General features: G+C 40.9%; 1 protein-coding gene across 1 annotated transcript in view; it reads right to left on the reverse strand.

The window, feature by feature from the left end:
• MBTPS2 (membrane bound transcription factor peptidase, site 2) overlaps positions 1 to 15374 on the reverse strand; it is a 34971-nt gene extending 19597 nt beyond the window's left edge. The window contains exons 1-4 of the mRNA XM_032226631.1: positions 15169 to 15374; positions 13001 to 13146; positions 12581 to 12719; positions 10686 to 10789 (exon numbers count right to left, since the gene is read on the reverse strand). Coding sequence (XP_032082522.1) covers positions 10686 to 10789; positions 12581 to 12719; positions 13001 to 13146; positions 15169 to 15243 — 464 coding nt within the window. The 5' untranslated portion in view covers positions 15244 to 15374. The remainder of the gene's footprint in view (positions 1 to 10685; positions 10790 to 12580; positions 12720 to 13000; positions 13147 to 15168) is intronic.
• Between the last annotated feature and the right edge of the window lie 11433 nt (positions 15375 to 26807).

Genomic DNA, 26807 nt, shown 5'->3' on the forward strand with positions numbered 1-26807 from the left:
TAATATGAGCAACAAGTCACTGTGAGCATCTCTCTGAGATGGTCAGTACCTAAATTTGACAAATAAAATAAATGAACAGACTATAGAAATCAGAATCAGATGAGCCTTGTGGTGGCACAGTGGTTAGAATGCTGCAGGCTACCTCTGCTGACTGCTGACTGCAGTTCGGCAGTTTGATTCTCACCAGCTCAAGGTTGACTCAGCCTTCCATCCTTCCAAGGTGGGTAAAATGAGGACTCAGATTGTTGGGGGCAATATGCTGAATCAGTAAACCTCTTAGAGAGGGCTGTAAAGCACTGTGAAGCAGTATATAAGTCAAGTGCTATTGTTATTACTATTTAGTTTTTCCCCCAAGAAATTTTCATTTGAATTGTGGCCAAGAAAAATAAACAAAAAGAAAAAAGAAAAAAATACAAAGTTATCATCCTGGCCCCGAAACTTCTCAAGCAGTAAAATGAAATAGTGTAGAGTATATTATAATGCTAGAGGTATAACTAAGATCAGACTGACTCTCAAGAGCATAATATTTTAACATTGTCTATAATCCATAAGATCAAAACACAATATAAGTAACAAAACCTACAGGGCTAGTACTTTAACAATATAACTTTAATGTGTATTAAACCCAGTGTTGGGTTCCGGATTCCATTGCAACCAGTATGGTGCAACGGTGCCGGGTGTCTACCATATGCACACGCACAGTATGCGTGCAGCGTGCGCATGCGTACCTACCGCCTGTGACACTCCAGCTGCTTAGTGGAGTGTTGCGCAAGCGCAGTATGCTCTGTGCGCGTAAGCCCCAATCAGCTCAAATACAGGTAAGGAGGGCAGGCGGGCGGGTGGGCCCTCCGGAGCACCGTAGCAGAACGGTACCTGGTGCTCCCAGCAGGCATCGGTATGCTCGTACCGGGGCGTACCAGTCGTATCCCACCACTGATTATACCACAAGATGATGAAACTGAAGAAAAGAAAGTAAATAAAAGTATGCCTTCTCCAACTTTTGTCGTATTTCCATTGAGTTAACACAAAGCCTAGCTACTGATTGTATGATAGTTTCAAATCTTCTAAGAGGAACTTCACAAGGTGCTTATACAAGTTTCCAACATGTTTGTGTAATAGGGATAAAATAAAATTGGTCCAATGTTTTTGAGAAATTTACAGTGTATTAATATATGGCTGATTGTTGAAAATTGACGCCTGGCAAGGTGGAGCGTTTTTAAGAATCCAAAGTGGCCTCCTAATTTCATGTTGTGGCTTCACTGTAGTACTTCCAGCCTCAAGTTTGCGGGAACGTACAGTATGGATCATTTCCAGGTTAAGCCATCCCGCATTGTCAGGATGTCCTTGCTGTCATTGCTGATTGTCTGCTGGCAATGCCGATTTCATTGGGTAGGTGGCCAGTTAATCTGGCCTCTGGTGGACTTGGGCCACCTTTTGGTGGGAAGAAGAGGGGTGAACCACTTCTTCCTTCTTACTGTCATACTGGTTTTCTTGACAAGGCATCCGCCAACAAGTTCTTCCCTGCAGGGATGTGCTTCAGTTCGAATTTGAACCTTCAGAAGTATTGTGCCCAGGGAACTTGCTTTGGGGACAGTCTTCAAGGGCTTTTGAGAGCTTTGAGGCTTTTATGGTCAGTCCAGACTTCGAATGGCACATTTCCTCCTTCCAGGAAATGTCTCCAAGTGAGTAGGGCCCACCTGACTGCATACACTTCTTTCTCCCAAATGGCCCACCTCCTTTCAGTAGTGGTGAGTTTTTTGGAGTTGTAAGCACATGGCAAGAAGTGCCCTTCCTTATTCTTTTGCAGTAGCACTGCCACTACCGCTACATCACTGGCATCCGTCTGGATTATGAATTGCTGTTCTGTAGTAATGCTTTTTGACAGTCCAGTGTCCACTTTAGGAATTGGTTTGCTTTTGGCTTTTCCGGGGAAGGGCCCGTTTTTAATAGCTCAGTCAATGAGAGGGCAATCTCTGAAAAAGCCAGAATGAATTGCCTGTAGAAATTGGCAAATCCAAGAAAGGTTTGTAGCTGTCTGCGAGTACTTGGAGGTTTCCAGTTTAACACAGCTTTCACTTTTCCTGGATCCATCTCCACCGCCTCATTGGAGATGCGATAGCCAAAGTAATCTAGTGAGGTTTTGTGGAACTCACACTGGCAACTTTACATATAGCTTGGTGGCTAGAAGTTTTTCCAGGACTTGTCGTACTAGTTTCACATGCTCTTCTAGGGTTTCAGAAAAGATCAAAATGTCATCAAGATAGACGAGCACTCCGCCGTACAGGTGCTCATGTAGCACCTCATTTATGTACTGAAAGAAGATTGCAGGAGTCCCTTGTAGCCAAAATGGCATAACTTTGAATTGAAAACAGCCAAGGGGGCAGTTAAAAGTGGTCTTCCATTCATCTCCCTCTCTGATTCGTATGCAGTAATATGCCTCTCTCTAGTCCAGTTTGGTGAACACCTTGCCTTTAGCCAAGTGATTCAATGTATTTTTATGAGGGGTAGGGGGTAGGTGTTCTTCACGCATATGGCGTTGAACTCCCACATACCAATACAGAGACAAACACCGTCATCTTTCTTCTCTTTGAAGAGCACTGCAGTCGCTACTTTCAACTTCGCTGATTCAATAAAGCCCTGCTTCAAATTGACGTCAATGTACTTCCTCAATTCTACCATCTCTTTGGGAGACATGGAGTACATTTTTGATTTTGGTAGGCTAGCCCCAGGTACGAATTATATTGCACAATCGGTGGGCCGATGAGTGGGAAGATAGTTGCAATCTTCCTCACTGAAAACTCCTGCCAAGTCCCAGTATTCTTTTGGCATTTGCTAGATCCTGGGTTTTTTTTTGCCTCTGCAGCAGGGGCTGCAGGCTCTGGGTGGTGTGCTTTATTGGGTTTGCTCATCCCAGGGTGGCCCTCTGGCTGCACAGGTGGTAACGGCCCAATGCCAATAGACAATTTCAGAACGCCGTTCTCCGACTTTATTGTAGGTTTACACTTGTCCAGCCATGCAAGCCCCAAGATACTTAATTCCTGCATCTTTGGGGCCACAATGAATCTGAGAAACTCAAAGTGATGGCCTATCTGTAACTTTACCAGTTCAGTCATTAGCATGGCTGGGGTCCCCCCATTTAGCATTCCATCCACCTGCTGAAACCGAATTGGATGGGCTAGAAGTCTTGTGCATATGTCTAGTTGCTCTACAATCGACATGCTGATTAAGCATTGGGTGCAGCCAGTATCCACAACTACTTCAACTCCCCTTCCACCCCCATTTTGAGTACTTGGAGCTCGGCTTTAATGGCGAAGCGACGGACAGGTGCACTCACCATCGGGTCATCTACACTATTTTCCTCTGAAGTGGAAGGGGTTTCCCCATCAGTTGGACATTTCATCTCCGTAGGTTGGGGATCAGCTTTCTTAGGTTGACAGCAACGGTAGCATTTTATTGCACACACACCCCCCCCGAGGGAAGGAACCCAGTTGCAACTCTTAACTTAGGAGCCACCACATCGTGGAGCTCCGCTATCCACCCTGCAGCTTCTCCCTCATTCATCCCTTCTGCCATTGTCGAGATTAATTCTCTGTCGGAAGGTGGGACAAGGGCCTGTTGGGGCATTACCAAATTTACAGATGATACTAAGGTAGCAGGAATAGCCAATTCCCTAGATAGGCTCAAGATCTAGATGGATCTTGACAGACTTGAACACTGGGTCCTATCTATCAAAATGAAATTCAACGTAGAGAAAAGTAAAGAAAATGCAAGAAAAAAGTAAAGAAAATGCAAGAAAAACCAAAAGTACACATATAGACTGGGAGAAACCAGCCTTAATAGCAATAACTGTGAGAGAGATCTTGGAGTCTTAGTGGACAACCAATTAAATAAGAGCAAATAGTGTGTTGCAACAGACAAAAGTGAAGACCAATGAAGATGATTAGGGGACTAGAGGCTAAAACATATGAACAACAATTACAAGAACTGGGCATGGCTAGTTTAGTGAAGAGATGAACCAGAGGAGACATGATAGCAATGTTCCAGTATTTGAAGGGCTGTCACAGAGAGGAGGGGGGGGGGGGTCAACCTATTTTCCAAAGCACCTGAAGACCAGGCAAGGAATAAGGAATGGAAACTGCTCAAGAAGAGATTCAACCTAGAAATAAAGAGAAATTTTCTGACAATGACAACAATCAACCGATGGAACAGCTTGCCTCAGAAGTTGTGGGAGTGTCACCACTGGAAGCTTTCAAGAAGAAACCGGACTGCCATATGTCAAAAATGGTGTAGGGTTGGACTTCCAGTTAACGTCGCGGCACCTTTCAGACACAGAACTGGACTCTGTCCCCTGTGCTGAATACTTCCTTTTTGTGGACTCCGAGAGGAGCCAAAGCCAACCTGTAGGGGTGATGAAGCAAAGAGGGGCACCCTGTGAGGTCGAGGAGAGTTGCAGCTCTCCTGCCTGATGCAAGGTTCACTTTCCCTCTGTCACAGGAAGAAGAGGCAGCTAAAGATGGCTGCCACACAGCTGGGACAACCGATGACCATCTAAGACTGCTGGAGCAAAGCAGATGAACAGATCTGGGGGAGAGGATTTTCTTTAAATTTAACCCCAAGGAACAATTTAGAACTATTTGCCTAGAATTATCTGTATATGCGGCATCCAAGCATTCTGAGAAACTACCAGACCAGAAGTGAGGGACGTGGGAGAAAAAAATAATAAAATTTGAAAGATACAAAAAATTGGACTCTTAAATTGGAAAGAAGTGGTACTGGGAAGCATTTTCAAATGCTGGAATCATTTACTTACTAAACTTATTGTTGCATAATTGTTCCATAAATAAAATAATGTTTGACTAGTGGCAGTACTGAAACTTAAGCTGAGAGTGCTGACGAAAGGAAAAATTACAAGCCTGGAAGACCTACATGAAAAATTGTGAAAATATCTATTGGGTTATTTTTTAAATACCCTAAGACTTTTGGAGACCCAAATATGATAATAAGGAAGGTTTTTTTTCAACTAAAGGGACCCTTAAATGTTATACTAGAAGATTGAACTTGTAAAGTGGATGCAAAGAGGCTTTGGATAATTTTTGGGTTTTTTAAAATGAAACTGTTTATTCATGGGATATAAAGAACTGGGACTAGTGCATTCCTTGAAGGGAAACTTAAGGACTGAATAAATAGTTCTTGGACTGCTGGACAAAATTTGAATTAAAAAAAAACAAATGCCTTGTAAGGCAGAAATGGATGGAATTTCAAAGGAGATGGTGTTAACTTTTTCAAAGCATAAAAGATACCACGAAGAAAGAATTTAAAGAGATTATGGAAAAAATGGAAAATACCATATGAGGGATGATGAGTAAAAAACAAGACGGCCAGGAAAGGGAGGAGTGAGAAGAAGAAATGAAGGAAGAAGACAAAGAGGAGACAACAATGGAAATAGCAGTTTGTCAAGGTTCCAAGTAACACCTCCAACAAAAGAAAACTCCAAGGCCTGAGTTTCCTCAAATTTCCATTTTATTAGAGATATCATATTGCCACATCTGGGGAAACCTCAATCTGAAAGCTTCCAGGTTTTCCCACCCGGTTGAAAGTTCAAGACCCTGTCCCAATACTCACAAGTCTATCACATGTTCCAATCCTTCATTGTCATGGAGAAAGATTCCTCCCATCCACTTCTGTCCCGCTGCAGGGGCAAAGTGACCTTGACTTTCTGAGAAAGAATGTGACTATGGATACACATCACCCATACACTGTAAAATCCCCCCTCCTACTTTCCCACAGTAGAAAGCGTGGCAGGCCTGAAATCCAAAAAGCAAAAGATGACTTCCAGGTCTGACACAGTGATTGATGAATTAAACCAGGGGGGGAAATATATTAAGAAAGTTGGCAGAGATGTCTGAAATGGAGACAGGGACCTGTGCAGAAAATTTGGGAACTAGGCAGTGGAAGAGGGTAGAGAAATATTTAGATTGAATATCCAAAAAACAGATTCTGACAGAAATAAAGAGCCAAGAGAGGAATTTGAGAGGCAGGTTAAAAAAACCATAGCAATTAAAGTACTGAAGCGGGCAAGAGATGATGGATAGATGATTCTTTTTTGTTGTTCTGATTTCCTTTTCCTTTTTTCTCTCTTTCTTTTAAGGCATAGCAATTAAAGTACTGAAGCGGTCAAGAGACAATGAATAGATGACTTCTCTCTTTTGTTCTGATTTGTTTTTTCTTTTCTCTCTCTTTCTTTTCTTTTTTTTTAGGTGGCTGACGTGATTAGAAATTAGGATAGAAAGAAAAAGCCTTTTAATAAAGGGTGACAGGACTAAAGCTAGAATAAGTAATAGAAATAAGAGAAGGGGAAATATTAGTGTATACATTCTTATATAATAAAATCAAAGTATTAGCAAGAGAAAAATGGAATAATAGAATAACAATAGATTTCAACCTAATATAAATGTGTATTATTATTATTATAAAAACATGTTTATTGAATGTAATAATTATGATTAACTTTATCAGTTTTACTTATATTAAAATGTATGATACCCAGGTACCACACTTTTCACGCATTGATTTTATATATTTGTAAAAAAAATAAATAAAAAACTTGGAGGGGAAATGGTGTAGGGTCTCCTGCTTGGGCAGGGAGTTGGACTAGGTGACCTATAAGGTCCCTTCCAGTTCTGTTATTCTTATCTCATTAGTACCACAAGGACAATAGTTGTTCAAATAGTTGCATTTTAGCATATCTGCCTTGCAGCAATGCAAAACACAGGATTTTAGATCATGTTTAAAGAATGCTTTTCTCAGTTTAATAAAGATAAGTAAACATTTTGCTGGTTCACATACAGCCTCAGCAACCCAAATTCTATTTTCCCGGGACAACCCATTTATCTCAACCCAATATTCTATATCATTTATTTTTTGGATAAGCATTTGCTTAGCCTGACTACATTAAAAATGATGCCAAAAGCCCATATAATACAAGCTTTTACTCTACCACCAAATTCCAGTTTGAAGGGAAGTTATCAGCAAAACTTAATGATAAACTTACTGGGAAATTTTTTGATCTGAAAAACACCCAGCTTGACCTTCTATTGAAATTCCTCCCGGCTCTTTCCCAAAGGGAGGATAGCTCTTCTCTGTTTCACCACCTTCACTAATGCAAGGGACGGCGGGCAAATCCCACTTTTCACTTTCAATGTGCTTGCTACTCACTTACAGCAAATGAGATTTACATTTACAAGCAGGCGGAGGCAGAGGCATGGGGCCGGCCATTCCATGTCCAGCAGCCACCCCAAGCACATTTCAGGCAGCCATGAACTCAACTGGCCCTCAGTCCCTCCCAAGCCACTGACAGGGAAGAACCTTCAACCAGAGCAGCCTGGTGCAATTTAATGTTTTTAATTTACAAAAAGAAAACCTGGTTACTAATACGGTGGTACTTCTTCTCCTTCTTCACTTCTTTTTTGGCCACACTTTTTTCCTTCTCTTTTTCCTTCTCATCTTTCCTCTCCTTCTTACTCTCCTTCTCCTGCCCCTCATTCTTGGCATCTCTGTTGGCAATCTTGTTGTTGATGAGGCTGTGTGTCACTACTATCAAATGGATCAGGCAAGGCAGATAGTGGGGAAGGGGTAGTGCCATGCCATGACCCGCACATGCTCACCACCTCCTGTGCTGACCATGCCTACCTCCCCTTCTCCCCAGGGCTGATGCTCTTAATTGGGGCTTATTTTGGGAGTAGGGCTTATACTTAGCATTTTAACACATCATTCTAGGGCTTATTTTCTGCTTGGATCTTATTTTGGGGAAAATATAATAGCAGATGATGATCTTAAGGTTAGGTATACTATGTACTCATAAAGTGTGGTCTAGTTCCTTTTGAGTGGAAAATCATCCCAAGATTCTAGACCATTTTATCTCCTTTCTGTTTTGTTTTTAATAATTTATTTTCTTGCTTGGAAAGCCCATATATTTTCTTGCTGTCACTGTCTCACTGTCAAGCTATGCCATTCACTCCTACAAATCAGTGATGGGTTTCAAAATTTTGGGGAACCTACTCTGTGGGTGTGGCCTGCTCTGTGGGAGTGGTTTGCCGGCCATGTGACCGGGTGGGAGTGGCTTGGCAGTCATATGACTGGGTGGGAGTGGCCAAGACAATGTCACTGAATTCTTTGCCCCAATGGATGAACTACAATAAGATTAAAATAAGTACAAAAATAAATAATACTAACTGCAAAAGAAAGAAAAAAATATTGGACTCAATTGTGGTTGTAAGCTGAGGACTACAGGTAACGGAAAGGACCTCTGCTTTTAACCAACAATGTACAGTCTTTTCAGGAAGGATGAGAAACAGGAAAGATATAAACAAACAGGAAAGATATAGTCTTTCACCAAGAACATAGTTCAAGAATGAATGTCATAGGTAGATTCCCAGAGCAATACAGCTTTCCTTTTTCTGAAATTTAGTTCTCAGTTCCAAAAAACAGGAATATATGAATTAGGTTCAGTACTTAGGTAGGTCCAAGTAGCTATTCAGAAGTTAGTGGTTATAAACAATGGTAAAGCAAGATATGGAATTAAAACCAGAAATAATTTGTTGGCTATTTGAAAGGGAGTAGACTCACAAAATTTTTAAACCAAAATTTTGGGCTCAATTGTGATAATTAGTTCTCTCCCTCTTTCCCTCTCTGTCCCTCGCTTCCTTCTTGTGTTTCTCTCCCCCACTTATTTTCTTTCTTTCCCTCCCTCCCTCCCTTCCTTCTTGTCTCTCTCTCTTACTTTCTCTTTCTCATTCTTTCTTTCTCTCTCTCATTCACACACCATTTCACTCATGTCTGTAATTGACAGCTCTCAAAGAAAAGGAAGGACTCCTGCCTTGGGAAGGGGTTGGACTAGATTACCTCCCTGTTCCCTTGCATTCCTTTATGTTCTCTGTCCCATTTAGTCACAAACAGCCCCATTCACTTTAAAGTTGGTTGCAAACTCCACTCACCCTGCGCATGCCCTGGTCCCACCCAAGGAGGCGAGCTGTGGGGCGGGGAAAAGGGGGAAAGAACCGCCTCGGTTCTGCGGGCAGGAGTTGCTGCTGCTGAGGCAGTGGTGGGGGAGTCGGGGCGCTGCCCGCTATGCACAGTGAGCCCAGGAGCAGTAGCTGCCGCCAGCTACCCTGCGCCGCCATCACTCGCTCCCCCTCAGGCCGTCGGCTGGGCACGCAGAGGGGGAGTGGCGACAGCAAGGACAGCCAAGTGGGGGTAGCACTTTGGTGGGTGAAGAAGAGCCAAGCTAAAGGGAAAAAAGATCTGCCGGGTGGGGGAGCGGGGTGGGTTGCTCCATGGCGGGAGCCTTTTATTATTATTTTTTTTTCCCCTCACAAGAGTCACACCGACAGCAGCAGCGGCAGGAGAAGCAACAGCCTGGTGTGCGCTCCCGATCCGGCCTGCCTGAGGAACAGGAGGGGAGTTTGGCTGTTTAAAAAGCCTCGTGTGGAACTTCTCTCCTATTCCTTGTTTTGCTGCCTGAACAGCCATGCAGGGTGAAAACCCTTGTCTTTCACAGCCCCCTCGTTTCCAATTGGGGGGATCCATGGAGAGAAAAAACATGGCAGCTGTCAAAGCTGTTTAAAAAGCCCTGTATGGAACTCCTCTCCTGTTCCATTTGCTGTTTGAACACGACACAAGGGGAGCACTTCCTTGTCTTTCACAGCTGCCTGGTTTCCAATGGGGTGTGTGTGTGTGTGTGGAATCCATGGATCCATGGAGAAGGACAGAAAAGATTTTTTTTTCTCCCCCGCCCCAATTGGAAACGTGGCGGCTGTCAAAGCAAGGGAGCACACCCCCTGTGGCTTGTTCAAACAGAAGAATTAACAGGAGAGGCTGTTTAAAAAGCCCCGTATGAAACTTCTCTCCTGTTCCATTTGCTGTTTGAACACGACACAAGGGTTGCACTGCCTTGTCTTTCACAGCTGCCCTCATTTCCAATGGGGGGGGGATCCATGGAGATGGATGGAAAAGATGGATTTCTTTCTCCCCCCATTGGAAACGAGGCGGCTGTCAAAGCAAGGGAGTGTGCCCCACATGGCTTGTTCAAATAGAAGAAGAATTAACAGGAGGGGAGGATTCATTGGACAGCTAATGGGCATGCGCTGCTCTCTCCTCTGAGAGCCGCCTCGCTTCCAATGAAGGGGGTGGGGAATCCATGTGATTTCCTACCTCTGCATGGATTCCCCTCCCTCCGTCTGCGTGCCTGCCAGCCAAAACCTCCCAGAAGGCTTCTGCTGGCGGGCGAGTGGGAGGGAGGGGCAGGCCAGGGGAGGGAAGGTCCTTTGGTAGCGAAAGGCATCCTAGAAACTGCCTGTTAGCAAAGGACCTTCCTGAAGTTGCTTTTCTGAGCAACGGGGAGACAGAAGGGACAAAATACCATCCGGCCGGGACGGGTATACAGGGCCGGGGACGGCTTACTTCCGGGTCCGGTGACCAACTGGCTCCCAAGAACCGGCGGGGACCGGCAGCAACCCACCCCTGCTATAAATCCTCAGGTTACAAATGTAATTGGCAGGCTCCATTATATTCGTAACTTGAGGACTACCTGTATATGTAAACATGAGAAATTAAAAAAATCATAGAAATTAAGGCTTCTAGCAAATGGTATATTTCTGATTACAAAGTCAAAATGTGGATTACATTACCTAATAGCTGCCACTCCATGACCAACTTCATGTATAACACCACTGATGAGGATTGCTGTGAAGAAATAGGACAGCTGGCTGATGGGAAGGTTTACACCCGGTACCTGTTTTCAAAAACATAACAAGATACAAGGCAGCAAGAGATGCAGTGATTGGTCTTCCTGCATTCACAGCTGCCCTAAAAACTACTACAGATTTTACAGTGCTCTTATAAAGAACTCATTTTCATGAAAAAAGTAAGACACAAAAGATGAAAATTATAACCAAATATAATCCGGTCATATTTACATACTATCCTGGTTGAAGAACCCCTAATTCCAAATCACAAGGATCAGTGAAGAAAGGCAATAACATACTTCATTTGTTCCAAAGGTGTTTTTTCAAAAGACAACTGAACTTTTCTTTATTTTTTTCCTTGAAAATGTTTCCCTTCTCAATCTGAAGAACTGATGAAGTTTCTTGGATAGGAAGTGAAACATTTTCAAGGAAAAAAACAAATCTAGTTGCCTTTTGAAAAAGACAACCAGGACCTGAGTGTCTCCATATACATTTACCTCTTTTTATGTTTTTAAAACAGAAAATAAATCAACTTAAATCAGACTTTTCCAACTGTTGCGCCCTCCACAAATTTTCAACTTTAGTTCAGCCTATCTTCACATATGGCCAGCCAGAACACACAGAGGGCACCAGATTGGTACAGTCTATTTAAGATATGTTAAAATGCTTCATTCTGGAAAGAAGCTATATGGGTGTAAGCAGTCAACGCTGACTTGATGGTATAAATCAATTTTTAAAAGTGCTATTCAAAATCCATTACATTCAATATAACTATTTTGGATAGTTATCTACAGGTAGAATGAATTTGTACACAGATCAAGTGAATGCAAAACATGTTAAAAGGCATATATTTTTATTTTAATGTGCTAATATAATTTTATCTTGATATTATTTGATTGCTTATTGCAAATAAAATATTAAGAACATATTAATAAAAATACAACATAGGGAGGGGAAGGGCTTTCACCTCTCCATATTATATTATGTTTTTACATGCCATACTTAATTCAACATGGAGTTCAGCTCTCATTTATAAATACAAACCTAACTGCATTTAATATTATATTCATTGCCAAGTCTGGACTACAGTTATATAGTGAGAGCCAATTTGATCTCAGCTGAAAAACTGAAACTTTAAGCAGGCTTTCATTCAGTTTACTCATTTTTATAAGATGACAATGGTAATACATTAAAACAGGAAAAAATAAAAAATGTTTTAATGAAATGTAATTATATTTAACATCAAAGTAGTAAAAAACACAGTAAACCAAAATAAAATAATATAAAAAGATGACAATTTGCATATTAAAAGCCCTTTGGAAAAGCTCCATTTTTAACACTATCTGGAACACCAATTTGATGAGAGGAAGTAAATTTGTTGTGGTGAATGCCACAACAGAAAAACACTTCTTGTTTTTGGCTAACATGGGGAATAAGTGATAACTTTCCCCAGGAAAAAAGCAGAGTAATGAGTCAATTCTATTTAGAAAAGGCAGTCCTGTAAGTATCTAGGTGACAAACCTTATAGGTTTTTACAGGTCAAATCCAGCATTTTGAGCTGTAACTAAAAGTTGTATCCCTGCAATAAATGTACAGCATCCAGGTGTTGTGTTTTTCCCCTTTTCCTGAACATTGGTTTCTGCCTACATGTATCATAGCTACTTTAGGTTACCTTTGGGTTACTTCTGGGAAAGTAGCCCCAGAAATCTTCCAATATAAAAATAAATATTAAGACACATCAGCATAGCAAAAGTCTGAATGATTTCTTGTAAGATATACTGATTTTAAGTTTTCTTTCATAACTAGTTCTATATTATAAATATAGAAATAAAACTCACCACAACCTGCAGCATTTGATCACTTTGACTTGCAGGGTTTTCAGTTAACATTTGTGACAGAGTCTGTGTCAATGTTTTCCCAAGCAGAACCATGGAACCAAACATAGCTGCTATGCCAAAAACCATCCCTATGTTAAACCTGAAACAAGCATGTAAATATTGTTATAAATTAGTATCATATCCAACTTGGTAAGCACACATGGCAAATTCAAATACTTAACGGCTCCCAATTTCCTACACCAGAAGCATGCATTCATTGTACAAAAAATAATACTTAACACCAAAACAAAAGGGCATCCTATTTAGCTGTCATGTAAACAATCAATTTCAGAACAGTAACCATTTTGATAGGAAGGATTGGAAGGAAGAATTTCCAATAATTGTCTCATAGATGCCTAAATGATATTTCTCAAACCATACCAGAGATAAAGAAATCTTGGCTTCCATCTTCCCCATGTGTAGAAAAGGCGGTTTAAAAAAGTTGTCTGCCATCGCACATGGAATGGAGAGACTGACAGTCCATAGGATACAAGCCATTCCTCATAAGGCTCTTTCAGAGAAGATGACTGTAAGATAAGGTAAATATAGTAAAATTAAAAAAGAACTCAATAATTTTGCATATTAGAAGTATGATTGCATAAATATCTCATGTTTTCTTTTACTTTTGGAAAATGAGTCCGTAACTAATGAGGGCTAGCAAGCCAACATCTAGTATATTGAGAATATGATGGACATTCCAGCAAAATGGCTATTAAGAGCAAGTGATTCATTCACAAAATAGCTTCCCTATCTATATATACAAGATACCAATATAGCAGAACATTATTTGCCTCTTTCTCTTGTTCCTCCACTCCTGCTTGTTTATCCTGTTCCTGAAAGATACATATTCTTCTCAAGTAAGTACTGAGCCAAGCCATCCACCATTTTTATTTCCTTAAAAAATATATGGATCCATATGGAGTTTACAGACATGAAATGAAGATGATGCTGAAAGCTGGTTTTCTCTCTTATGTTTCAATATAAAATGTTGGGAGAGGCAAGAACTTGCCAAGTATCAACAGAACTGCTGTAAGCATAATGGTAATAATCAAGATTCCACACTGGAGAGGCAGAATTTGGACTATGTCTTATTCAACCTGTTATATTTTTGACTATTTTCAGCTGTTCTTTGGATTGGATATAAAGCAGGGGCAGCCAGGGAATTCTGGGACTTGAAGTCCACAAATTTTAAAGTTGTCAAGGTTGGATACCTTAATGTAAAGCATCAACAGTGCGTTATTTATCAAAAAGAATTTCTGGAATGCATATAAAAGACTTGCTATTTTGAAAGAAATTGCAGCAGTAGATTCCTGTAATAGCAATGAAAACAATGCACCCAACATGCTTACTGAGATGAATATCTGAAGTAAAACTGCAAGTTCTTAACTTCATTTTAAACAAAATCAAAGATGATTAAATGAGAAGAACCAGGATTCTGACAACAGAAGTTGAAGAGATGCACTTCCAAACTGAAAGCATATGCCTAATTCATTCTGAATGCAGACTTATGACCACAATTGAGCCCAGGGTTTCCATTCTTAAATAAGGCAGTTAAGTGGCTTTTACTACTTTTTCTGCCACAGTTAAGTAAATCACAGCAGTTGTTAGATGAATCATGTAGCCATTAAATGGATTAGGCTTCCCCCATTGACTTTGCTTGTCCGATGCCAGATCTATGGAAAGGTTACAATGATCATGTAACAAAGTATAGGTAGTCCTAGACTTACAACAGTTTGTTTAGTGGCCGTTTGAAATTACAATGGCACTGCAAAAAGTAACTTGTGACCATTTTTCACACTTACAACCTTTGCCTCATCCCCAAGGTCACATGATCAAACTTCAAATGCTTGACAACTGACTCATTTATATCAAGGGCAGTACCACAGGGTTATATGTCCACCTTTGGAACTTCTGACAAGCAAAGTCAATGGGGAATCTATATTCATTTAACAACCATGTTATGAACCTAATTACTGCACTGATTCACTTAACAATGGTGGCAAGAACAGTCGTAAAACAGGGCAAAATTCACTTAACAAATGTCTCACTTAGCAACAGAAATTGTGGGCTCAATTGTGGCCATAAGTCCAGGACTACCTGTACAAAAAGTGGCTCCCACGCTCACAAAGCCGCACATAAAAAAGCAGCCCTGTATAGGTTGGATCCTTTTTCCTTGGGCAGTCGAGGCAGCCTAACCAGCATTATTTCTGGCCCATCCCCGCGCCTATAAATGACCTAAGACAGACAAGTTCTCAATAAGGGAACCAATCGCGTCTCGGTCTTACTCTACACCTCTTAAAATAAAACTTAAGATGTTAGAGGTGCAGGGTGGGAGCAACTATTGAATAAATGAAACGTGTAATTTTCCCTCGAAAACCGCTAACACGTCAGGCCTTGCAGGCGAGGCAAGGTGGGCAAAGCGAGCGAGAGTTGTGTAGAATGGGGAAAGGTTCGTGGCCGCTCCTCTTCCTACTCTGAAGACTAGAGGAACGTATCGCCCACAGATTTCCCATACAAGGGCCTAAGAAAGGGAAACGCTCTCGTCTTACCTTCAGTACCGTGTCGGCTATGTATATGGCGCACCAACCCCCGAGCACGCAGACCACCAGGGGCAGTGGAATCATAGCGACGGCACCAAAGCAAAACAAAAGTGACCACGGCGACCAAGCCGGCGATTCAGAGTTTACGGCCCGGAACAAAATGTTCCTCGGAACTAGGGTGAAGCAACCGCATTTCCTGAGAAGGAGACTTCCGGAAAAAGCACCGGGAGAAACCTAGTGCGTTTAGCGTTTGGTTCTTGGTATTAACTTCAGGTTCTACTTTGCAGTTGATAGACGACTTCCTTTTAATGTAAATACTGGGGGATTAACAGATTGCTTGAAGAACAGCGGAAGTCTTTGTTTTTACGTTTTGTTCAGATCATAATTCTCTATTCAAAATCCAAACACACATCTTTTCCCCCTACTTGCACTCCTGGGTTTTCATTTTTCTCGAGAAAGCTTTTTAATGCTCACTAAGGTTTCACTAAGTGTCTGTGGAGATTCTCAGTCAACCAGGTCACGGTTGTGCCCAAGGTGGTTTTTCAAAAGGCATCTGGACTTTCTTGGGTTTTTTCCTTGAAGACGTTTCGCTTCTCATCCAAGAAGCTTCTTCAGTGGAAGTCCAGTTGCTTTTTGAAAAGCACCCTTGCGTTTCACTAATGGCCGGGTTCGGAAGAAAAATCTCACCTGCGTAATTTCTCACTATGTATTTAATATCAGGAAAATGTAGAAGCGGGACAGGCGGCTAGAAGGCTTGAAGCCCCCTCCTCGCGACAGCGTATAGGTAGGGTATAGGAGGGAAAACTGTGTAAATTTATTGCACTGGAAACAAAGACACTCGTGGCACATGGAAAGCAAATTTATTAGCGTAGATTATCAAAGAATGGAGCTATGGACCTTTAAAGACTTGTGGACTTCAACTCCCAGAATTCCCATGATTCAACTCAATTTCCGAGGTTCTTGGGACGATCAACTGAAGACAAGTTGGCGCTATTAGCCTTTTATGTTATACTTAGGAGTCAACAGTGTTCTTTCCTTATTCTACGCACTCCACAACTGCCATAGCTTACTTAAAAATATATGTACAGTTCTGGTCTCGTCCTTATAGACTAAACATTTATCATGTTTACTTGTGAAGTGTATGCCTAGCGTCAATTTAAGGCGGGGGACGTTTGGGGTTTCAAATTCAATCTTGTTTGATTTCCTGGATCCGTGAACTGCAAAAAGGCACCTATATAACACAGCATTCGTTCTGTGGTAAGAATGCACCCCATCCCAATCCTTTTGACTCTGATCCCAACAATGTTGCAATCATGAACTTGAGTAGCCCCAGTCGTTGAGAAACAATCTTGGTGGAAAGATCAGAGTTTTTGATTCTTTTGGAACCCATTCACATTATATTGTCATGTCAGTTAAAGTTTTCTTATCTCCATACATCACTGACTGATTCAGTCAATAAAAAAAAATCTGATTCTACTAGTATCTCTTTGGCCTAACAAATGTTATTAAAAGGTGTACTGCAGTTCACTTTATCAGTTGCACAGAATGGATAGACTAATATAGGATTTAAATTGGGGTTATTTGGGGGAAGACTAGGACAGTGTATGGAAGATAGGTTGAATTATGCAAGTTACATGGGAGAGAAAAGACACTATATCGTTTTAAACCCCATTCCCTTTGTTGAGACCTGAGATTGCCTAAAATCTTTTGATGTATTTTAAGTTTTACAACCTTTTGCTGAATTTATTAATCAAATTTATACAGCCACTCATCTTACCAGAAGTGTCTCTGGGCAATGTACAACAAAGAAAATATCTGAGTTTGCTGTAGTGTCTGATTTTCATGTTAGAATTATCCTATTGTTTGTTGTTGCTTGTGAGAATCTGCTTCAGTTTGAGTGTTTATCTGCAAGTATGGGCTTACCATCTGGTACCTAAGAAAGTGCAGTGTCATTATTCAGTTTGGGCTATAATTTGCTAATTGTGTGTTTGAGTGGCTTGAGCTATGACCAGTGCTATTGATTATTGGGTGCATAGGTAGTTAGGTCTCCTGAATGCCTGGCACAAATCTGTCAGTTCAGCATCTCTTTCAAATAGGTTCAAACATATTTAGTTTTAGGGTGGACCCTGTGTATAGATGATCAATTTGGGGATGTGTACTGGGTGGAAACTGGAAACATGTAGGTATGCATATCAATCTGTCTTGTAATTGCTCTGTATGAAGCTGTCCTTGAGTACCACACAAAAACTTCAGTGAAGAATTCAGCAGCACAGGCAGTGGCCTGGCATGTTCATGTGAAACCCTTACTTCGTGAGCTGCACTGATTACCAGTGTGCTTCAGTATTCTATTCAAGATGGTGGTTGTTACTGTAGGAGAGCCCCTACCCTTCCCAGAATGAAATATTCTTTATTCTTAATTTTAAAAGAGGTGGAATATTATATTTCCCTCCCAGGTCTTAGGCTAAGTTGGATGGAACCCCTTGCAGGATTGTCTACTACAGCATTTTATGATCCAACTATGTGGCAGTGAGTCAAATGCCTTTTTGTAATCAATCCAGACCATATTCAAGTTCGTTTTTATGTTCTTACAATTTTCTAATATTTTATCAATTAGGAGCTGATCTTTTGTGCCCCTGCTCCTTCTTTTGTTGCCTTTTTGCTCTACTGGCAAAAAGATTCGCATCTTTTTTAAGTATAGGTAACATTTGGAAAAGAAATAAAAATTTTGGTAAGATGTTCATTTTCACTGCCACTATCCTATCCAACAAAGATAAGTGCAATTTCTCCCATTTTTTCATCTCTGTCTGTATACTATGCCAAAGTGGTTCATAATTATGCTTATATAATTTCCCATTTGAAGTTAAGATGTTAACTCCAAGATATTTGAATTTTTTAACTACCTCACATCCTAGCATCACTCCTAATTCTTCCTTTTGTTTAGTATTCATATTTATAGCTAATATTCTTGTTTTTCCTAAATTTATTTTAAAACCAGACACTTGACCATATTGATTAATCGTATTCATTAAGACCATACTGGATTCCTGCAGTTGTTCCAATATTATGACCAAATCATCCGCAAAAGCGCGGACTCTATATTCTTGCTGCCTAATCTTGATCCCTTTTAAACCATCCAAGCCCCGTATTTTATTCAACAATACTTCCAAAGTTATAATAAACAATAATGGGGACAAAGGACAGCCCTGTCTTGTACCTTTTCCAATTTGAAAAAAGTCGGTTAAACTTCCATTGACTATGATTTGTGCTGTTTGCTCTTGGTATATTGCTTTAATTGACTGTAAAAAATTATCTCCTATCTGCATTTTTTGCAATATCTTCAACAGAAATTGCCAGTTAACTCGATCAAAGGCCTTCTCAGCATCCAAAAATATAAACGCAGCAGGGATCTGGTTGTTCTTTCCCAAATATCCTAATGCATTAATAATTAATCTGACATTACTTTTCATCTGTCTCCCCTGTATAAAACCTGTTTGGTCCGTGTGTATCAATTGTTGAATAACCAACATTAACCTATTTGCTAATATTTTAGTAAAAATTTTATAATCTACATTCAGTAATGAAATAGGTCTATAATTTTTGGGTTGGGTAGTATCTTGATCTTCTTTGGGTATCAAAGATATAAACACTGTCTTCCAAGATGGAGGCACTTTACCTTCCATTTGAATCATATTAAATAATTCTCTAAGAGGTTCTACCATTTCTAACTGTAAGTTTTTATAGTAAACCGCTGTCAAACCATCTGTACCTGGTGCTTTCCCTAACTTTAATTGCTTAATTACCTGCAAGATTTCCCCCGAGGTTATTGGTTGATTCAATTTTTCCCTGTGCTCTTCTCTAACTGAAGGTATTTTCTCTTTATCTAAATATTTGTCTATATCTAAACCATTAATTTTATCCCCTTTATACAGTTCTGTAAAAAATTCCCGAAATGCCTTTTGAATCTCTTCCTGTTGAAAGACCTCCTTCCCTCTGTAAATCAGTTTAGATATATTTCGAGTTTTCCTTTTTTTCCTAATCTGATAAGCTAACCATCTGCCAGGTTTGTTTGCATTACAAAAGGTATTGTATTTTGCATATAATAAATTAGTGGCTACCTGGTCAGAGATCAACATGTCAAATTGAGATTTTAATATGTTAATAGCTTCCTTAACCTTTGTATCGCCTGGGTTCATTGTTAACTCCAACTCTTTTCTCTTAATTTCCTCTTCCAGTTCTGTTTGTTTTAACCCTTGTTTATTTCTATGTGTTTTATTTATATTTATCAGCACTCCTCTCATATACGCTTTGCTTGCATCCCATACGAATTCCATAGATGTACCCTTATTCATATTCAAAACAAAATATTCAGATAGCAATTTTTTACAATCATTAATATACTTTTCATATCTAAATAAGTTTTCATTCAATCTCCAAGACCTTCTTGCCTGCACTACCCTTCCCAACTCCATCCAAACTGGGTTATGGTCCGAAAGGACCCTAGCCGCAATCTTTGTCTTCTTGACCCTAGAAAGCAAATCATTAGTGGTTAGTATAAAATCAATCCTTGAAAGGGATTGATGCCTGTCAGAGAAGAAAGTGAAGTCATATTCCTCTGCATTTCTTTCTCACCAAATATCTCTCAATTCAAAGTCATCCATGATGTCAAAGAAAGGTTTGGGTAACTTTGCTCGCATCTTAGTATTTAGGCAGGAAGTCTTCTTATCTCTCTTAGTGTCTATCACTCCATTCCAATCACCCAATAGTATACAGGAACTATAGTCCCACTGTACTAATTTAGCATGAAGATTTCTATAGAATCTATCTTGCTGTTGATTGGGGGCATAAATTCCCAAAAGTAATGTCTTTTTCCCTTCTAGGATTAGGTCTAAAGCAATATATCTTCCGAAGGGATCTGCTTCTATTAATTCAGCTTTCATATCTTTTCTTAAGTATACAACTATACCATTCTTCTTTTCCATAGCGGAAGCTACAAAATGTTGACCAAGTTTTGAGTTAATCAAATATTTTTGATCAGTTGACTTGATATGAGTTTCTTGCAAACAAATTACATCATTCTTAAACTGGATAGTGAAATATTTTCTTTCTCTTCTGTGGAGAATTCAGTCCATTGACATTCCATGTTAAAATCTTAGTTGTCATCTTTGGTTGGCTGAAGCATTTTTAGAGCTTCCTGCATGGCCTGTTTAATCTTAGGCCTAGCTCCTCCCACTGCTTCCAGACTTGTTATTGTAGTTCCTTGATCGATGGCCGGTGATTGTTGATATTGTTGCTTTTTAGCTTGTTTCTCCATTCGTCTAGTAATCATGCGGCTAGGTCTTTGTTCCATAACACCTTGCGCTTCTAGAAGAGAGAGATGCTCCATCTTATCTGGTGGTTGTGTAGTTTGCTGTCTATCCTGTCCTTCTTGTGGTCTTTCTCCAGGTCCTGATGGTGCAGGGTATCCAGCCTTCAATATATTATAATAAAAATCTCGGGCTTTCCATACAGAGTTGAGGCGATATCTTTGCCTATCAAATGTAAATATAATGCCAAATGGTGCATCCCATCTATACTGTATCTGACGATTTCTGAGTTCTTCGACCAAAAAAGCGTAGTCTCTCCTGGCTCTTAACATTTGAGGTGGTATCTCTTTCAAAACAATCAGGTCTTGACCGCCAATTTGAAGCTTAGTGTTATAAGACGCTTGTAGTACCATATTTCTAAGCTCTCTTGTAGTGAAGTATATAATGATGTCTCAAGGAAGCTGCTTCTGCTTTGCCAGCAAAGAGTTAACGCGATAAGCTTTGTCGATTTGCCAGTCAAGGTTGGTCCCTGGTCTTCCCATCAGGTGGTCAAAAGCTTCTGATAGGATCTGTTTCAGGTTCTCCTGTTTCTCCTCACGCAGCCCCCTTACTCTTAATGCGAACTCCATTTGTCGATACTGTATCATAATTTCTTTTTCAGCATTTTCCACTTTTTTTCCCACCACCTCTGTTTTCAATGTCAAGTTGGTATTGGCGTCATTAAGATCCTCTAGACTATCTTCAATTCCAGAAACATGTTCTGTCAGTACAGTTACAAGTCTCAGCATTTCTTCTTTAATTTTAACAACCCTGGCATCGATTTTCTCATACAACTCCTGTTTAAGTCCTTTTATTTCACTTTTGATTTCTTCTTTCATTTCTTTTATTTCCTCTTTTCTCTCCTGCTTTATCACCTCTCTATGATCTCTAAGCTTATCTTCCATTTTAATTGTCTGTGCATTAAGAGCCACGCTTAGTTTGCTCAGGAAAAATTCTTTCGTTAACACATCCCCAGCAGGGGGCATAGGAAGCGGAGGCTGCAGCCTTGTGCCAGGCACTGGGGATGTGCCCCTGGGAATAGAGGGTGATGACTTCAAATTAATATTTAGTTTTGAAGCCATTTCAAAGTTTATCTTCCTGCAATTAATAAAACTCTGCTTTCTGACTATGCAGCTTTAAGCAGCTTTAAGTAAAGAAGCTGAATTTCTCCCTTTACTTTGAAATTTGAGGCTTGGCAAAACTTTCAGTGAGTAAACATTGTAACAAGACAGTTCAGCAGATTCATCACCATTTAACTTCCAGATAAGCAAGATTAATGAGGGAGTGAAAGTCTTGTAAAAATGAAACTAATTAAAAAGTTTCTGCTGGCCGATTGTAAAACAAGTGATAAGCATGCTCCTTTGAAATTTTGAGTTCTTGTGACAACAAAAAGTATTCATTATTACCGGAGAAACCAGCCTGCTCGGCGCCATTTTAAAAGCCTCTAAGTAAATAGATTTTCAGAGGAGAAAAAGAAAATAAGCTAAAATCTTGATAAACAATTATTGTCCACGCAAACGGATCCAGCTCGTGATAAGATTAAATCAATCAAAACTTTGAACTGAGTGGGGGAGACCTACTTTGTTCCGCACAAGGCAGTTTGAAGTTCCCAGCACGGAGGTCGTTCTGCTTTGGGCTAGCCCCCCTCTCTCTGCAAGCACAAAAGCTGCAAAAATAGAAGAGCATTTGCCAGCAAAACTATTTCTTCTTTCCTTCTTGCCTGAAGGGTAAGAAAACCTGTTAAGACGTCAGATGGAAGAACCTCTAAACAGGTACGTAGCCAGGAATTCGGAGGCAGCTGGTTTTTTGCTGCCACCAACAGCAGGCTCCACCCAGAAAGTCCGCTCAGATCTTTTTCTTATTCTACATTCATGCTTGGGAGGTTTGAGGGTCAAATTTACATCAAATAAATCTCCATCTGAGGTTGCCATCTTCAAGAGACTGCTGGAATTAAGGACTACCTGTAGAAACTACCCAGCCCTTGTAATGACAAGTCCTTGAACCTTGCACATGCCCAGAATCATGGGGGTGGGGGGTGACATGCCCAGGAATATCCCTGGCATGCCTCTTGCGCATGCCCAGAATCACAGGGGGTGGGGGGGGGGGTGGCTATGACATGCCCGGGCATGTCCCAGGCATGCCTGAACAAGGCTTAACCTCTACATGCTGCCTGGCTGCTTGCTTCTTGTGAACATTTTAATTCCTGTTAATATTCCTAACCCTAACCCTAACCCTAACCCTAACCCTAACCCTTGTCTTTTCCTGTATGTGGGCTTCAAATGGTTACATGAGGATTTGAGGGTGCAATTGGCAAAATATGTGTTTTTAGATTTTTCAAAGGTAAAAACCAGTTGCTGGGTTTTAATGGGCTGTGTTTTTTCTCCTGCCTTTGAGGAAATGTTTTTAAAACTGCCTAGAAATAAATAATCTTTCTTGATGGGCTTAGGTTCAACACGTCTTATCTGAAAAAATAGGGCTAGGGTCTTGCACCACCCCTTATCTGTTAGGGCTACTCATACTTATCATGATGGGCTTATGCCAATACAACATATCCGGTTAGGGTTATGACCTTGTGAGTCCTGCACCACATGGGGTCAATTATGCACATCTCATCTGGGGAGGAGGGCTATGCATGTCATATATGGAGGGTGGGGACTGTGCACGTGACTTCTGCTTAGGGCCATGATCTGGTGATGTAATCAGCACGTGGGTTTGTTTACTTTGATGACATCACTGTTCAAAAGTACTGATAATTTTCATTTAAAAAAGGTATACATATTATCTACTCACCTGTAAATGCACATTTTAAATGCTTCTAGTCTCTTCAAGTGGCTTTCTGTCAGAGACCAACCCTCCACTCCATAGAGTAGAATAAAAAAACTGTAGCATCTGACAAGCCTGATTTTCAATCTTAGGCTTATGTCGTGACCGCAGGAAATCTTTTTCATTTTCAAGAATGCTGTTCGAGCTTTTTCTATCCTTGTTTTTACTTCAGTTGTCATGTTCCAGCTTTCTTGTAAATTAGAACTGAGATATGTGATCCTTTCAACTTTTTCTAGTGGTATTCTTTTCAAAGTTATCGGTGGTAAATTAATGGTTTTTTTGCTTACGACCATGATCTTAGTTTTTGAGGTGTTAAGGTTCAAGCCGTATTTTTCAAATATTTTTGTAACTCTGTTGATGAGTGAAGGTCTTCATGCTTTGGCAAGCAGAACTCTGTCACCAGCATAACTTAAATTGTTGATCTGAATACCATTTACTTTGAGGCCAGCACCAATGTTTTCTAATGCTTTATTCAGAGTAGATATTAAACAACAGCAGAGACAGAATATAGCCCTGTCTCACCCTTCTTCATATATCTGCATCATCTGAGTCTCACACTTGCTACCTGATGCCAATATAGATTCTTTATGATTCAGATGTCTTTGTCATTTAGTCTCACTTGTTTCAGGATTTGTAATGGTTTGCTGTATGATTTATCAAATGCTTTTTCAAAATCAATGAAGCACATGTAAACACTATGATTGACATCTGTATAACATTCTGCAAGAACTTGAATGCTGAATAGGGCATTTCATGTACCCAAATTGTTTCTGAAACCTAATAGCATGTTACTTAGACACTACTCAATCTTTTTGTATATTCTTGTGTAAATTATTCTCAGGAATATTTTCAGGGCATGACTCATTAAGCTGTTCTGTATTCAGTACACTTCTTTGCATTTATTTGGGGGGGATTGTCACAAAAGTTGACTTTAGTCAATCATTTGGTATCTTTCCTGTTTCACATATTCAATTGAAGAGCTGCAGTAAAAAAAAAAATTCCCATTGTCTTCCAGCATTTTAAGATTTATATTGGAATATCAACAGGACCTGTGCCTTTTCCTTATTTTGGTATTTCTATTGCATGTTCAACCTTCTCCATAAAGATGGTTGTCCAGTTGTTATGCTTCCCATATCATATCATCCCTAGTGTCCTCAAAAAGTTATTCAATATATTCTTACCATCTTATTAGTTTTTCATCTTCATCTAAGGGTTTCTGGTCACCAATAAATGTAAATGTTGCCTTTTCTCTAATCAAGGAAATAAATTTAGCCATATCTGCAAGTATGAGGTGGGTTCCTACTGGTTCGGACTGGTTCAGTAGAACTGGTAGTAAAAATGGGTCTGACTTTTAGAACAAGTAGTACTGGCATGCTGGCCACACACCCCAACTGGTTCCTGGTCACTGGTCACTCGCCCACTTGCGTCCGTCGGACATAACCATGTGGCTGCAAAGCTTTCCAGCTGCCCCCCCCCCACTGGCCTAGCAGCCAATGTTGCAGCCACAGTGGGGATGGGATGGACAGTACAGTAAGCGGGGCACCCAAAAACGGCACAGAGGCATGGGCAAAGCCTGGGAAGGGGGTGCAACATGCAAGAGGTTCCCCATGTCAGCCCTATTTTGCTCCAGCAGCTTGGGACTGCCATTCCACAGGGGTGGATCGCAATGGGCACAAACCTTCTGGGAGGCTTCCTGGACTTTACCCCCACCTCCTGAGGGCATGCTGTGCTGGGTACATACCCGAGGGTTCTCTGGGCATCCCCGGTTTCACCCCCACCTCCTGGTCAGCTGGGTCAACACCCCGCAATTCCTCCGCCTCTTTGCTCGCTCTCTCCACCTTGCACAGTAAAGAAAACCTCATGAATGCAAGGCAATTAACAAATTCTCATACTCTTGGGAACTTTTTCTTTACTGTGCAAGGGTTTTCCCTGCACACAATGGCTGAGAGACACTGGCAGTGGGGAGCACTTTGGGGGTGGCAGGTGGGGCAGGGAATGGGGTGGGGTGGGCCACAAGATGCACATCTTACCGGAGACTGGCAGTTCTGGATCTTGCAGCTTTCCCCCCACCCGGCCCTTTTTCTCACGAGTGTGAGAAGTTGTTAATTGCCTCGCAGTCATGAGAATTTTTTCTTTATTGTGCAAGGGCCAGGGGTTGCCCCAAGGCTGCAGGCTCCAAGGCTGCAGGCACCCGGGCCGGGGGGGGGGGGGAATACTGCCCAACTTCCCCCTCCAAAAGCAACCTCAGAAGTTTTCAAGCTTATCCGGAGAGGTTTTTTTTTAAGAAACCCCTCCCCAAAAGCCGCAAGATCCTGAGTTGCCAGTCTCTGGTAAGATGTCATCTCGCAGCCCACCCCATCCCCACACCACCATACTGTTTGTGGCAAAACAGATTTTTGGGCGGTTCTGTGGCGTGGCTGGGTGGGGGGCATATGACTGAGTGGGCCTGTACATGAGTGATGTCAAGTTGGTCATGCCCACTCAGTCACATGCTCCCATCTAACCATGGCCACAGAACCAGTAGTAATTTTTTTTGAAACCCATCCCTGATGCAAGGCCCATCTTCTTCACCAACCATTCTTCCATTGAAGGTAATTTTCAAATCTTTCCACCTTCATGCATATAACCTTTAGTTATCAGATGTACAAACAATGCTGAAATTATATATAAAAATTATACTGTATATGAAATTTTATATAAAAAATAAAGTATCATGACTTTTTTCCAAAATGTTTGTCCATCCATCCCAAAAGAAAAGCATACAGTTTCAATTGTATATTTATCTTTAAGAGCCTCTGAATTAATGTACCATGTTTCCCCAAAAATAAGACCGGGTCTTATTTTCTTTTAGGCTTAAAAATAAGCAGTCAGACTTATTTTGGGGGAGTTCTTATTTTTTTGAGGTGCAGGAGGTGGGGAGCACGGTCATCTCATGGCTACTCAGCCCCTTAACTGACTTGTGGATCAGCTGAGGCAATGAGGGCAAGTGAGACACAAAGCTATGTGGCCTGTTGGAATTGGCTCCTCTTTACCTCTACCCAGATGCTGCTGCTTGAGAAAAGAACAATTTTGGAAGATTGTGGGAAGTGTGTGCTTATAGTAGAAGCAAACTGCAACCTGTCCCTTTCAAGCAATCAAATTTCTGTGTGTGTGTGAGAGAGAGAGAATGAGAGAGAGAAAGAAAAACAAGGCGAGTAACAAGAATTTCAGGCAATGTTATTTAAAAGGGTTTCTTCTCCACTGTTTCTCTCTCTGTCCCTCCCCCCTCTCTTCCTCCCTCCCTCCCTCCCTCCCTCCTTCTCTCTCTCTCTCTCTCCCTAAAACACACATACATATACATACATTTGATGAGAAACAGTGGAGGGCAATAGGTAAGCGGACTGACCCTACCTTGCCTCCAGCTCAGAGCCTACTCAGGGTGGCACCCCAAGGCCCGGCCTCTGCATGGGCGACTCCCACCTGGCCAATGCGAGAAATAGGCTC

Source organism: Thamnophis elegans, chromosome 11 (assembly GCF_009769535.1).
Source record: "Thamnophis elegans isolate rThaEle1 chromosome 11, rThaEle1.pri, whole genome shotgun sequence".
NCBI classification, from domain to species: Eukaryota; Metazoa; Chordata; class Lepidosauria; order Squamata; family Colubridae; genus Thamnophis; species Thamnophis elegans.